This window comes from Malaclemys terrapin, chromosome 3 (assembly GCF_027887155.1).
Source record: "Malaclemys terrapin pileata isolate rMalTer1 chromosome 3, rMalTer1.hap1, whole genome shotgun sequence".
In the NCBI taxonomy this organism is placed as follows: Eukaryota; Metazoa; Chordata; order Testudines; family Emydidae; genus Malaclemys; species Malaclemys terrapin.
In genome coordinates this window covers 91,163,059-91,177,157 of record NC_071507.1, presented here as the reverse complement: position 1 = coordinate 91,177,157, position 14,099 = coordinate 91,163,059, and the positions used below count along the sequence as shown (strand labels likewise).

Genomic DNA, 14,099 nt, shown 5'->3' with positions numbered 1-14,099 from the left:
TTTTTACAACAACATGCCTGAGAGCGTAAACCGCAAGGATCAGATGGTAGTTAGACCTGTACAGTTGTGAAAACAGGAAGGGAGGAGGGAACAAGCTCTCCCTCATCTTTGCATAACCCCACAAAGAGTCTCAGTCCTCGTGGAGCAGAAGCACCATGGGGTGTGGAAAGGGAAAGCTTCACCCACTCTAATATTATAAAATTATACCTTAAATAAATACATATTTTAAAAAGAGAGAACATTCTGTATAAATCCATCCTGGAGTTAAGAGCTCACCCTTTGTGCAGCTAGAGTCTGACTGCTTTCTCTTAAAGCCAGAGATGTGAAGTACTGGACACATTGCTCAAGATCAGTCTGAGGTAAAGATACCAATAACAATCGGAGCTCATCTTCTATAGCATAATCCTATAACAAAAGAACACAAATACTCATTAACACTCTCCAAAGGAACACAGCAGGAAATTATGTGAAAGCAAACAAAGATTTGGAACAACAGAAATTGTTACATGAAGTAATGCTGTAAACTGAAAGGCCTAGTTTGAGTGCTCTGCAACCTAAGTTAATGTTTGTAAAGCACTTGGAAGATGTAGAGCCCTATAAAATGACAGGTTATTATTATTGGTGAGCAAATTTTTCAATGAAAGTCAGCTTTAAATTTCTAGGTTTAGGACTTATTTTATTTCAATGAGGTCTGGAAGAATAAAAATGTGGGTCCTATTGGCCTGTGTTACAGAAATGAAATGGAGCTTAGAGCAGGAAAGCACCAGAGTATTCAATCTTTCTTGTTGTAACTTGGCCCTCAATTGCATGATGATCACCACAAAAATAATGGTGCAGATTAAGACTATATGGTTTTATCAACCAACTACAAAAATAATAGCATGATTAAAAAATTAAATTATGGCATTAAAGAGAGAAATAAAATAGTTAACACTTGTATATTTCTTTATCTTTGAAGTATTTGTACAAATATTCATTAAGAAATCCACAAAACACCCCTGTCAAGTAGGTGGGGATGGGAAAACAGGTACAGTGAGGTTAAGTCATTTGCCTAAGGCCACATACTCTGGATGAGAAAAAATGCAAGCTAATGGTTGGAATACAATTTCTGGAGCTAGTGACTCGTGAGTTCGAACCCTCTTTCTGATATTGCCTCCATCTGCAGCCTTGGTCTTGGGCAATTCTAACCTGGTCTGGTTTATTTTCCTCATATATGAAAATTACCTACCAGTAAATCAGCATCTCTGAACATATCATTTGATTTGATTCTCTTTCTTGGATCCTGAGCTTCTGGAGATAGACATGGGGGAACTTTCCTTGCTTTCAAATGATTTTGATCTTTTATGGCACTGGTAGATGGATATGCACAGACCAACAGTTGCCGCTGGAATGTTTTACTTCAATTCCTCAATGAGTAGGATGCAAAGACCTCCCTAACTTCTATATACGGATATCCACTCTATCAGTTACCCAGTGATTATACAGCTGGAATAGTAAAAATACACATATCTGTACTCCAGTATGCCTCAAGCCAGAGAGGTTCAACTGTTTGGAAATAGTTAGACCCATGGTCATATCCATGTTGGAGTGATTTAATCAAAGTAATTCAAGTCCAGGGGGGATAAAAATAATTTTTTTTTTAAATAAAAAAAATTGGATTTTTTTATTTAAATCAGATTTTTTTTTTATAAAATTATTTTTGAGGGAAAAGAACTATCTAAACATAGTTTTAATTAAGATACATTATAGCTCTAAGATATCTCATCATGGAATAGGGATTATAAATTCTAATTCTATCGTATGAGACAATGTATTTATGTAATGTTTAAGAAAAGTTTTGTAAATGAGTTCCAATCATTCATGGATTAGGGGACCCAGTCTTATGGGGTTCCAGGGGCTTCTGTATAGATTATTTAGGTTAATCTTTCTATCTACCCAATGGGACTCAGTGCTCAGTCTAGAGGATACCATCAGAGATGCTAAGTTTTGCAGTTCTCAAACTGTGGATTTGTCTCTCCAGAGATAACATGCTTATTAACAGCAAAAATGTTTTTAAACAAATAAATAAATAATATATAGAGGTGAGAAATAACAGACCTCAGCCCTATTGTCCCTCTGCAAGTTTGTGTACACAGAGTCAATCCCTTACCTCTTTCTAAAAGTGCAAAGTTTCAAAAAGTTGAATGAATAGAAGATTGTTGGGGGCGGAACAGATCTGGACAAGGAGAAGAAGTCTGGAGATAAACGTGAGAAGGGAGGGACAGGTAGTAGAAACAAAAGTGAAACTGTTGAGCAGCATATTCCAGAAGTTTTGAAGTCTTTCTGAGTGTAGCCTTCATTGATTTGAGATCTACCATACCATTCTCTCACTAGATGGGAAAACCTATAATGGCAGCGGGACGTAACAGAGACCCAGTTTGGGAATAAGAACCATTCAAGAAATATATGTTTGCTCATGATGTTTTAAAGAATGTCACACCAGTGAACTGGTGGAAGTCAGAGACTGTTGAAGTGATAATCTCACTTTTAACAGCAATAGCTTCTTCTGCCGGTGTTGAAAGAATGTTTTCTTCCTTTGGACTAATTCATTCCAAATTGAGAAATCGTTTGGGACCTGAAAAAGCAGGAAAGCTTGTTTTTCTTTTCCAGCTTATGAACAAACAGGAAAATGAAGTTGAAGACGACTGAGTTAGCTGCAGAAGACGATATTAATATTAAGTTTCTCATGTTAACCTGGCTGACATAGTCGATTTAATTTTTGTTTTTAAAAAATATATATTTCATTTAACTATTTTAGTTAAAAACAATTTTAACAAAAACAAACCTGATTTTAAAAAACTTGAATGTTTAGCTAAATTCAAAAATTCATATGCTTGTTTTATTAAAATATTATATGTTTGCTGTTGAAGAAAAAAATCCAGAATACATAACATTGTTGTTTTAGTTAAATAAAACAATTTAAATGTCTGTCTGATGATGTTCTCCTCCTAATACAGCATGGCAAGAAAATCCTCCAAACATTAATGATTAACCTGTTGAACTGGAGATAGTTCACCTCCCAGTGACTTCATAAATATCTGCTTCAATTACCTTTGGGAAATGACATAACCAAACCATCATTCATTTCCTGATATAGCTGTAAAACTAGTCAGAAAAGTTTTCAAAATAAAAATGTAGTGTGTACCTTCTAAAAATGAAACCTACATCTATCTCTGAGTTGTGAAGAATATGTATTAAGGTTATAACAACGAACAAGAATGCACTTTTATATAGAAATCCATGATTAAATCGAGTCTTCCTGACTAGTGATTTAAATCATGATTTAAATCAAATCCACCCTGTTCAAGTCACTGATTTTAATCATGATTTAAATCAGCAAGCAAAAAACCTTGATTTAAATAACTGATTTCAATTGTGTTGTGCATGTGTACTTAAGTTATTTTCTACACAAAGGTTAATTCTCATTAGTTGGTAACATATTGATTGATAGAATCTACAGATTGATCCGTAACTAAATATAGCCTTTATACTAAATTTGGTGTTTCTTTTTGCTAACCAGGGTATACTAGATCTATACATATGTATTTAAGCAATTACATAGCTTAATTTACATTTATTTCAGATTCTTAAGGACTCCCTTTTTTATGACATTAGAAAATCTTGAGTGATGCATTTCTTATTTACTAGATAATTAATTTTTTACTTGTGATTTGTGTCAAAATCTATTTGAATGGAAATTCAAATTCAATTAAAAATGCACAAAAACAGCACTGTACATTTTGTTTTATTAAATAAAGCTACCTTAAAAGTACTGAATAAATGAGAAAGTTCTTTTCAAATCATGATCTGCATTTAAAGTTAACTGATTTATTAATAAAAGGATGTATTATTAACTGCAGTTTATGAATTGAACTGATTGTTTCTGGCCACCATGTTCAGGTTTGCCGTCCCTCTGCATCTCACTGTGATTTCCCCAGAAGGTCTAACCAGGGTCTAGCACCTGTGATTAGCCTTTCTCCAGGGGCTACAACAACGTATACCAGTTACCAGCCAGCCTTCACAAAGCAAAATACATTTATTCTTAGGGTAAAAGCATTACAGAGGCAACATATGAAAAACAATAAACATTCCTATATGCATGCTAAAAGTTACCAGATGTCATCCATCAGTCTCATGGGGCCCTAGCTGCCCAAAGTCTTTCCAAACCTTACACAAGGGTTGGGCCTAGGGTGACGAGACAGCAAATGTGAAAAATCGGGACGGGGGTGGGGGTAATAGGTGCCTATATAAGACAAAGACCCAGATATTGGGACTGTCCCTATAAAATCGGGACATCTGGTCACCCTAGTTGGACCCCACCTCGGACAGAAGGTCCTGTCCATTTCCCAAATCAAAAGAAGGCCCTGTGTTGGTTTAAACCCACCCTTTTTATACCAAAAGCCCTTTGTTTGTTTGTTGGTCTATGGAAAATTCATGTAGAGCCAGTATATGCAAGCCACCCCAGCAGGTAGTACGGCTCTGGAGTTGTTTGCAGTTTCAGAGACTAGCCTTAATCACCCCCCACTGTTTTTAGTTCCTGTAGGAGCTGTGGTAATCCTCCTCTACCTACCCTCCCCGACCCAAGCTGCCTACAATCCCTGGCCCACAATGATACATATTACATTAACCACTCATAAACAAAATACAATAGGGTCTCTTTAAAATAGTGCACGCAGCTGCAATCGGTCATAAACTGAAGTAGCTGAATAAATTGAAATGAAGAAAATATTCTCTCTACACTTGCAGAAGAGATGTTAAAAGATGGTTTGCCACCTCAACAAACTCTGGTTCCAAGTGCTTAGCCAGGGCCTTCCCTTAGTAAAGTGGTCTGACTTCCTTTAAAATTTGACAGCAAACATATATTGCTTTAAATTATTTTAACAGATTATAAGAGGTTTAGGCCTCAATACAGGGGGTAGCCGTGTTAGTCTGTATCTACAAAAACAACAAGGAGTCTGGTGGCACCTTAAAGACTAACAGATTTATTTGGGCATAAGCTTTCGTGAGTAAAAACCTCACTTCTTCGGATGCATAGGCCTCAATACAGATTGCCAATTTCAAAGTTAATTTAAATTTTTTTTTTAAATAAAATTGTATTTAATTTTAAAAAATCTGATTTAAATAAAAAATCCATTTTTTTATTTTTTAAAAATTCAATTTTTATTCACACTGGTCATATCACATTCCAAGGGTGATAAACCTGACAGTGCAAAGCTACAGAACATCACTGCTACATGCCATATCTAATTTTGCAAGTCTTGAGGCTTAGAATGGACATGTTGCCCATGATAAGGATTCATTTTATTAGTTTTACAAAAATCCTCTACAGGTGCCCAGCCCTGGGCCCATTCCATATATTAAATACAGAATACAATATACAAGGACTGCTCAATCCACCCTGACATATAAATAGATACCAACCAGTTAATATAAGAATAAAATAAAAACAAACCCCTCCAGCCCTGAGTTCAGCCCTACTCAAATGCCTGGGAGGAAGATGGGCTTTACAGCATGCCCAAGTGGTTAACAAATCCAGGCTGACGGAGCTCATTTTTGGTAAGAGCAACAGGGAAGAGACAGGTAGGAGAACTGCATCTAAAGCGTCCCGAGGATCTGTAAAATCTGAGTGACCTGGGAAGTTAAGATGTGACCTGAGATTGTTCTGAATGTGAAATGTCTGCTTAGCTCATTATTTCCCTGACTCTTACTGATTCTGTTGACATGCAGTGCATTTCATCAACCTAAACTCTAACTTAATGAAGGTTCTGGTGTAAGATTTAGCCCTGATCCACCCTACGAAGTTGTGTTGGTATAAATATGTTGCTCAGGGGTGTGGAAACAATTATACTGACCTAACCACCGGTGTAGACAGCACTATGTCAACAGGAGGGCATCTCTGTCAACATAGCTACCACCACACGGGGAGGTGGAGAAACTACGCAGATGAGAGAAATTCTCCTGTCAGCAGAGGTAGCATCTTCACTAAGTGCTACAGGGGCACAGCTGCAGAGCTGGAAGTGCAGACAAGCCCTTAATTGCACTATACTACAAGTGCGGGGGGGGGGGGGGGCGGTGGAATGGCGATAATTATAAATAAAATTAGGAGTAGGAGTAGTCCAGCTCACCTCAAAACACTGTTGTGACTTTTGTCACCAAAAGTGACTAGATTCAACTAATTACTCACATTTTCATTTACTTACATCTTTTACTTTTGGTAAGGGAGGTGGTGGCAAAAAAAAACGAAGATCAATATCCTTGGATCGGGCCAAACCAATCACAGTCCTCTGATCACAGGCTTGAGCAATCGTCCTATATTGATAATCTGTAGTAAGAGGAAGGTACATGTTATGGCCAAAACTAGCCTTGAATATTTCAATTAATTTTAGTTGTGATTTCCATAGTACTTTGAAAATATGAATACAAATAGAACAATATTACTGCAATCCACACAAGTTTTCCATGATTCTGTAGTCACAAACTCTAAAGTGGAAAAATAAATGGGTTGTCAGATCAACACAAAACGAAAATGACATTTTAACTGCAGGTATTAATTAATCCTTTTAGGCCAAAATATGACACTGTAATAAAGAATTTCAGACACTAGCCAATCATATGTGATAGCAAGTGTTTAGAGTTAGTGCTTTGAAAGGAAAACAAAAATCACAAACCAAGGCTATGCTTGCACTCAGGCCTGTCTGTGGTCTTGGTTCAGACAAAACTTTGAAATCTGAAAGATTTTTGAATAGTGTTATGCTACATATAATATTTTAGAAATATAGCATCTTAGACCCTGGTGGTGCAAAGACTTACACACAAAAAACTACATTTAATTAACATTATTTAAGGTGGCAAAGTCAAGCACCCAAAAATTAGGAAATGCCAGAATTAAAGTAGCCTATGCAACCTTCAGAATGTCTATGCATTATGATACTGTTTTTAATTACATAATCTCATACTATTTTTTCCATAGGACCCCCGCTTCTCATTCAGTGCACAGACAGTGCTCACTTAATGAGCAGCTATTCAATATTTTGTTTTATTCTCATTGTTCAATGTGTGGCCCCAGGTCTTGTTTACGGCACTCTGGTCAAACACTGTTCGAAGACAGATTTATTAATTTCCTTATGAAGTTTTCTATGACACTCATCACTATACTACCTGAGTACTTCACATACATTAATCTAGCATCAAAAACTCCTGGGAAGAAAGGGAATATTACCTCCAATTTATAGAAGGGGAGTTAGGCACAGAGAAATAAAGATCAAAAGTATCCACTAATTTAAGGTGCCCAATATAAAACACTTAGGATCTGATTTTTCAGATTATTTAGCATTACATAATTACTAAATATGTTTAAAGCACAGCACTCATTGACTTCAGTGGCAGCTCCGAGCACTCAGCACTTCTCCAAATCAGACCATAAGGTCTCAAACAAGGGATCCAGAACATGAGGAACACTCAGTCAATGACCACCTGTGAAACATTTGGTTTAAACCACTTGCAGGGCTGGCTTTAGCAAGAGCGGGGCCAGAGCTCCGGCCAGGGTCGTGGGGCTTGGGTCCGGCCCAGAGCTGAGCTGCGGAGGGCTGGAGCCGAGCCGAGCTGCGGGGGTGGGCCAAGCCGGAGCCGAGCTGAGGGGGCTGGGCCCGAGCCGAGCCGCGGGGACCAGGCCCGAGCCGAGCCAGAGCCGAGCCAAACCGAGCTGCGGGGGCCGGAGCTGAGCCGAGCCGCAGGGGCCAGGCCGGAGCCGAGCTGAGCTGCGGGGGCCGGGCCATTAGATATCAAAAAGATGAATAAGGAATTGAGATAAAAGTTCCAGGCTTACATTAAGGATACAAAAAATGAAATTGAGATGAAAGGGAAAATATTAGATGCAAAAACAGGATTAAATGAGCAACTGGACAACATTACTAATCTACATGAAAGAATCCAAATAATTGAAAAAAGAGAAAAAGAAATAGAATTAAAGCTGTAGGACACGGAGAACTGAGAATGCAAGAATAATACAAGGATAAAAGTTATTCCAGAGGAAACTGAAGCGAGAAACCTGCTGGACACGTTGGACGATATTTTCCATTACATATTAAAACTGAGCAATAAAGATTGCATTCATACTGAGAGGGCTCACAAATCCCTATTCCCCAGGTCCCCAGTAGGCACCAGACCAAAAGATGTGATTGTCTATCTACACTACTATCAAGAAAAGGATAAAATACTGAGTGCAATGAGGGAGAGAGCTGAACCACTGATGTTTCTTAACCAGCCGTGACCCTAAAAGCATCCCTATGCGAGAAGGCAAGGGGCTTCCTGGTATCTACTAGTGAGTTTCTGGTCAGCTCAATGTATCCAAACTCACTACTGTTACATTCTGTATCTAAAAGGTGTCATGTAATACATCATTGGAAAACTAATAACTGACTGATCATTAATATTTTTGTGTGATGTATGTAAGGCCAACCCACAAAGGACGATGAAGATATGCTGAAATTATAACTAAAATATGTTTAAACCATGTCAAGCGAATTGATAACAGGTTTTATCCAGACAAGGAAAGAGGCCAACACCACAAACAAGGTATAACCCTGATAAGCCAAGTGTCAGCCCTGTAACTAAGTAACCCGTCAAATGAGAAAGAAGTCTTTTGTAATACAAATGAAGAACTTTAACAGGAAAGTGCTAATTCCTGCACATGGAAAGTAAATGGTCATTGTGTGTGAGATCAAAGACTTTGGTAAGTTCATTCCTCCCCCTCACCACCATGAAGAAGGAATCTGGATGGGAACTCTTGCTGTCAGTTTCATTTCTGTGAGAAGAAGCAAGAAATATGGACACAAGGAAAAATTCTTCATTTATGGGCTTTTTGGATTTTAATAAGGCAAACAAGGAGGCAGAGATCCCCAGAGTTATTCTGGGTAGCCTTGAAAATCTTTCGGGAAACTGGCAGAACCCTACATCTCTGCTACCTTTTGAAATTATAGACTGTGATTCACCTGTACATATATTTGTATCTGCTTTAACCTCTCAATAACTCATTTCTTTTTCTTAGTTAATAAAACTTTAGTTATTTACTACAGAATTGGCTATCAGCAGTGTCTCCAGTGTAAGATCTGGAATGCAAATCGACCTGCATAAGCAACAGGTCTCTTGGGATTGGGTGTAACCTGAATATTTTATGATTGTTGGTGTAAGTGACCAATTATCACATAGTGCATCTTGTCTGGGTGGCAAAATTGACTGGAGTGTTTAAGGGGACTGTCTGTGACTCCATTATAAGACTATTGCAATATCTTGGGAGTTCAGCTCCCCACTCCTCGGCCTACCTCCTGGCGCTTCCCGCCGCCAGGGAGCGGGGAGCTGTGCATTCAGGGGAGGAGGCGGAGGCGGAGAAGAGGTGGGATGGGGCGGGGATTTGGGGAAGGGGTTGGAATAGGGGCAGGGAGGGGGCGGAGTTGGGGTGGGGACTTTGGTGAGGGGGTTGGAATGGGAAGAGGCAGGGCAGGGGCAAAGCCTCATGGAAAGGATGGAGTGGGTGTTGGTGTTGGGGGCGGGGGGCTTTTGTATCTTTTTATGAAAAGGTGTCAGTGATGCGGCCTTCAGGCCAATGTACTAGTCCTCATGTGGCCCTCGTGGTGATTTGAGTTTGAGATCCCTGGGTTAGTGAAATCCAATTATAGAACATAGTAGGACCCAGTTTGTAGTGTCTGCTCTGCTTTTGACAGTCTACCCTGAGGTAGGTACTCACAGTTGTGAGCCATTCCAGACAGCATGACACCAGACATGCACGAATTCAACGGGCTATTCATTCGTTTCAGAGGTTGCAGGGAGAGATCATTTGCATTGTAAAAATCCAAGATTCCACAGGAAGTCTGATGGAACAGTGAACTGAACAAAAATCTCCCAAGTTCCAAGCTAGTGTCCCAACTACCACAACATCCTTCCTCATTATCACTCAAAGATATACTGTTTACTTTTCATATTGAGATGAAAGCAACATGACACTGTCTTTGACACACTGGGCTCAATTTCCACTTCTTGCAATAGCCACTTATGGCTGCCATGTCTTGGTTCAGGTTGTCCTCAACCTTTTTGAAGTTTCTGTTTCTTGAAGGTAGGGAGAGATTGGAGGATTTTCAATGTTCAAAAAAGTTGTGGCAAGAACAGATTCCTGAGAGTTATGTTCTTCTGGATCCTCCAAGTGCTCAATTTATTTTCCAGCATTGCTTGTAATTTTCTGTTTCAAAGCATCTTTTCTGTAGACCTAACAACCCATCAAGGTAATATCTTTGACATCAGTATCATCATGCTTTCATCTCAATTACACTAACGCTTCATGAGAACTCAATATCTTCTTGAATGGAGAAGGATTAGCACAATATCCAAAGCCAGTATATCTAGGAGTAAGTTTAACTTGTACACTTGCCTATAATGACCACCTCACCAAGGTAACTCAGAAGATTAAGAGCAGAAAGGGCCTTTTATATAAACTTGCAAGCACAACTTGGGGTGCTAATGTGCAGACACAGTTAGCTCTCTACTACTCCGATGGAGAATACTGTGCTTCTGAGTGGTTAAACCCTTTCTACACAAAGCTAGCTGATGTACAATTGAATCAAATGATAAGAATAATAACAGGACTATGAGACCAACAAACACCGATTGGTTACCAGTCCTTTCTAATGTCCTGCCTCCTAACCTCAAGTGTTCTAGTGCAGCAAAGAATCTCCTTGACAAAACCCCGGAGATACCACAACTGCCAATTTTCAAAGATATATAGGAGGCGCCTTGCCATTGTCTCATTAGTAGAAGACTAATCTGGACTATGTTACTAACCATGTCCATGATTATCACACTGTGGCGAGCAAAATGGGAACATGCTGCTCCCTCTGTAAGAAACTCCTTCCTCATTACTCAGCTTGATGAGGGTCTGCCTGGCTTTGAGCTCATGCCACACCACCTCTATTGCAAGCTCAACCATTTCAGATGTGGGCTGGTGAGGTGTGTGGCAAATGACTACACCAGGAGACTCAGGGACAGGAGAAGATTAGAAAAGGATGCTGCACTTAATATAAGATTTTAAGTAAAATGGCTATCCTACTTTATTTGATAAACTGTTCATAATCTCACTCTGTTTTGCATTCTCAGCAATTAACTTTGCTTTGCGCTGTCAACCTAAGTGCTGAAAAAGAGATACCTGACTGGCCTGGAGGTCATGGGCTAGATTCTTCCCTGTACTTGAGCTTTGACATTGTTTCTGTATCTGTGGACCTGGTAGAACTAAATGTACTAACAACATAAGCAAGTGTATGCTCCCCTAGCTCCCCAGCAAAAAATCAGAAAGCACATTTTCTCAGGAGTACTATATGCTGTACATGCACCTGATAATAGTATGACACTTCCCTTGCTATCCCCCAATATATCTGGACGTACAGGATTAGCTTCCATGGCCATAAACGTACTAAAAAAACCTCAGAGCTCCCAAAATTCTACCAGAATTACTAGAGAAAGTTTTTGGAGTGCAGAAGTGAAGGATAGAAGCATATGTTTTAGCACTGCTACCATGGCAAAGAATGCACTGATACCTGCCAAGCAATTCTACCACATTTGCCAGAAATTTAGCTCTGAAAAAATAAGAACAGGAACCCTGGGATTTTCTAAGTATAAACATACTGTAAAGAATCAAAATAACAAAACTGAGCTTTTATTCTGAAAAGGGTAAACACAAGAAGCAAAGGCTCCTTTAACATAAAAGAATGTCAGCATTTATTATAAATAGCTGGAAGCTATAACTTATAATACAGGAACATGAAGCTAAATTGGCCTTAAAGAAAAGTTCTCTTACCTAAGTGTGGGGGAGGTTTCTACTTCTCTGAGCAAACACAGACATTAAAAAAATACTTTAGGGTAGAATGAATGTTTTAGGATGATAATAGCATGAAAAATCTTTCACCTCCAGGCTGCCACATCAAATCTAGACCAAACTGGTAGTAACCCATAGTTGTTACCATCCAATAGCTTTTAAGTGGTCTTCAGGAATTGTGTTTGATGTCCATTTGGGACAGAACTGAGGCTATCACCAAGCTGCCACCACAACAGACAATCTTGTTGGTAGTCCCAACACAAAGGTCAAAGAACTAAAAGATACGGAAACTAAGCTACCTTCTCTTGTCTAGATGAGGTCAAGATTGAGGCACATGGGTGGGGCAGCATGGGGAAGCCTGCACTGCAGTCACACATGCGCTGTTTTGTGCATATGGGTGCCTTTAATCAGCAATAAATTAAAATTTAAATAAAAAAATTTTAAAACCATTTTCAAAAAAGAATATTTGCCTTCTCCTTTGGCTACCAGCCCCTTTTCATGTTAGTATTTGCCAATGAACATAGAGCAGTTAAATGAGATCTCATCATGTTTCAAAGATTGGTTAGGTTGTCACAGCATACATTACCATGCCAGTGACCGTTCTCTGCCAGTTGCTGCACCGCCTGCAGTCGAACGATTCTGTCTTCTGATTGACTTCTCTTCAAGAGGACCCACAAGGCACGTTCATGATCTTCTGTAAACGTACTGAAATATTCTTTACCAAAAATCACATAAATATAATGTTAAAATTAATAAGCATTTTTCTTCATAGTCACCTTCTTATTTACCAACCAAAAATACTATTTCCTGGATTATTAATATGACTTAATAACCATTTATGGAGCAATCATTTAATCAGTGCTACAATATCAAAAAACTGGTAACAGACCGATAAAATGGAAGCAACATAATTTTCAGAAGACCATGGCCAAAATCCTGATCCTACTGAAATCAGTGGGAGTTTGTTTTCATTTAATTTAATAGGGCCAGGATTTCACCTCATCTTTTTATATTTTATACTTATATAGAGTCTTTAAACTGAGGATCTCAAAATGCTTTATTTATATTTAAGAACTGATCCTGTATAGTGCTTACCAACCATAACTGCCACTGGCTTCAGTGGGAGTTGGGGATGATCAGCAACTCTAAGGATCTGGGCCTTAATCTACTGAACCACACTCACAACACTTCTGTGAGGTACATATTATACCCATTTAACAGATGTGTAAATGAGGGCAGATAGAAAGTTATTTGCCCAACATGTCATATCAAGCTGATGGCAGAATCAGGAATTGAACCTTTAAGTCCTGACACCAAGTCCTGTGCTCTAACACACACACACACACACACACACACACACACACTACAAAGAGGTTGCGTTCCTTTCAATTAACACTAACAACAATCCTGATGAAGAGTGTCGCACACTCACACCTAGTTCCTAAAATCAAAAATCTTCCAGGACTTCTTCACCAAACAATGCTTTTGGCATACAAAAGTTTTAAGCTTCAAATCTCTTCTGAAAGAGGATGCAGTATTCTGTCCTAGCATGTGTCTAACATTTGTTATCAAAATATAATGCATATAACTTTCCTTTAAACACCCTGTTTGTAAAAGTGGCATGAAATATTACAATCATGTAGGAATATTATAACTACAAACTAGTATCAGATACATAAGAAAAATGCTTCTATTTTCTAAAGGTAATAGATTTGTACTTTTCTAAACATGAATATTAATCACAGACAAGCCAACATTTCCACTCTTAATACCTACCATCAAAAGGTCTCCGGAGAATTTTAGCTTCAGTTTCTAGAATTTTCCTCACTACTTTATGAAGTTCTTTTCTTGCCTTGCATGTGATTCCTATGAAAATATTATAGGCTTATTCAAGGTTGATAAGGGAAATGTTGTAGTATTATGCCCAGGAACCGACAATCTTAAAGATTTAAAAAAAACTCTTCAAACAGTTACTATGGGAGAATATTGTACATTTCTCTCTTTTGTATTTTAGGTTATTCTCTTTACATAGGTGTGCTTCCCACTGACATCAAAAGAAAAATTAATGCACATATAAATAGGACAAAAGACTGTCACTTTTTTTTCTTTAAACTGAGGAGTGGCTTAAGATCTCAGGCTCAGGTTTGAAATAACCAGTTTCCATTAAACCATAAATTCAAGTTACAGCAGAATTAAACTTAAC

General features: G+C 38.5%; 1 protein-coding gene across 2 annotated transcripts in view; it reads right to left on the bottom strand.

Annotated features, from left to right (window-relative positions):
- SERAC1 (serine active site containing 1) overlaps nucleotides 1-14,099 on the bottom strand; it is a 46,492-nt gene that overhangs the window by 19,021 nt on the left and 13,372 nt on the right. The window contains exons 5-9 of one of the 2 annotated variants that reach the window (XM_054023773.1): nucleotides 13,673-13,762; nucleotides 12,483-12,611; nucleotides 6,240-6,361; nucleotides 2,525-2,614; nucleotides 277-405 (exon numbers count right to left, since the gene is read on the bottom strand). In XM_054023773.1, coding sequence (XP_053879748.1) covers nucleotides 277-405; nucleotides 2,525-2,614; nucleotides 6,240-6,361; nucleotides 12,483-12,611; nucleotides 13,673-13,762 — 560 coding nt within the window. The remainder of the gene's footprint in view (nucleotides 1-276; nucleotides 406-2,524; nucleotides 2,615-6,239; nucleotides 6,362-12,482; nucleotides 12,612-13,672; nucleotides 13,763-14,099) is intronic. The other variant, XM_054023772.1, reaches the window with a different exon arrangement.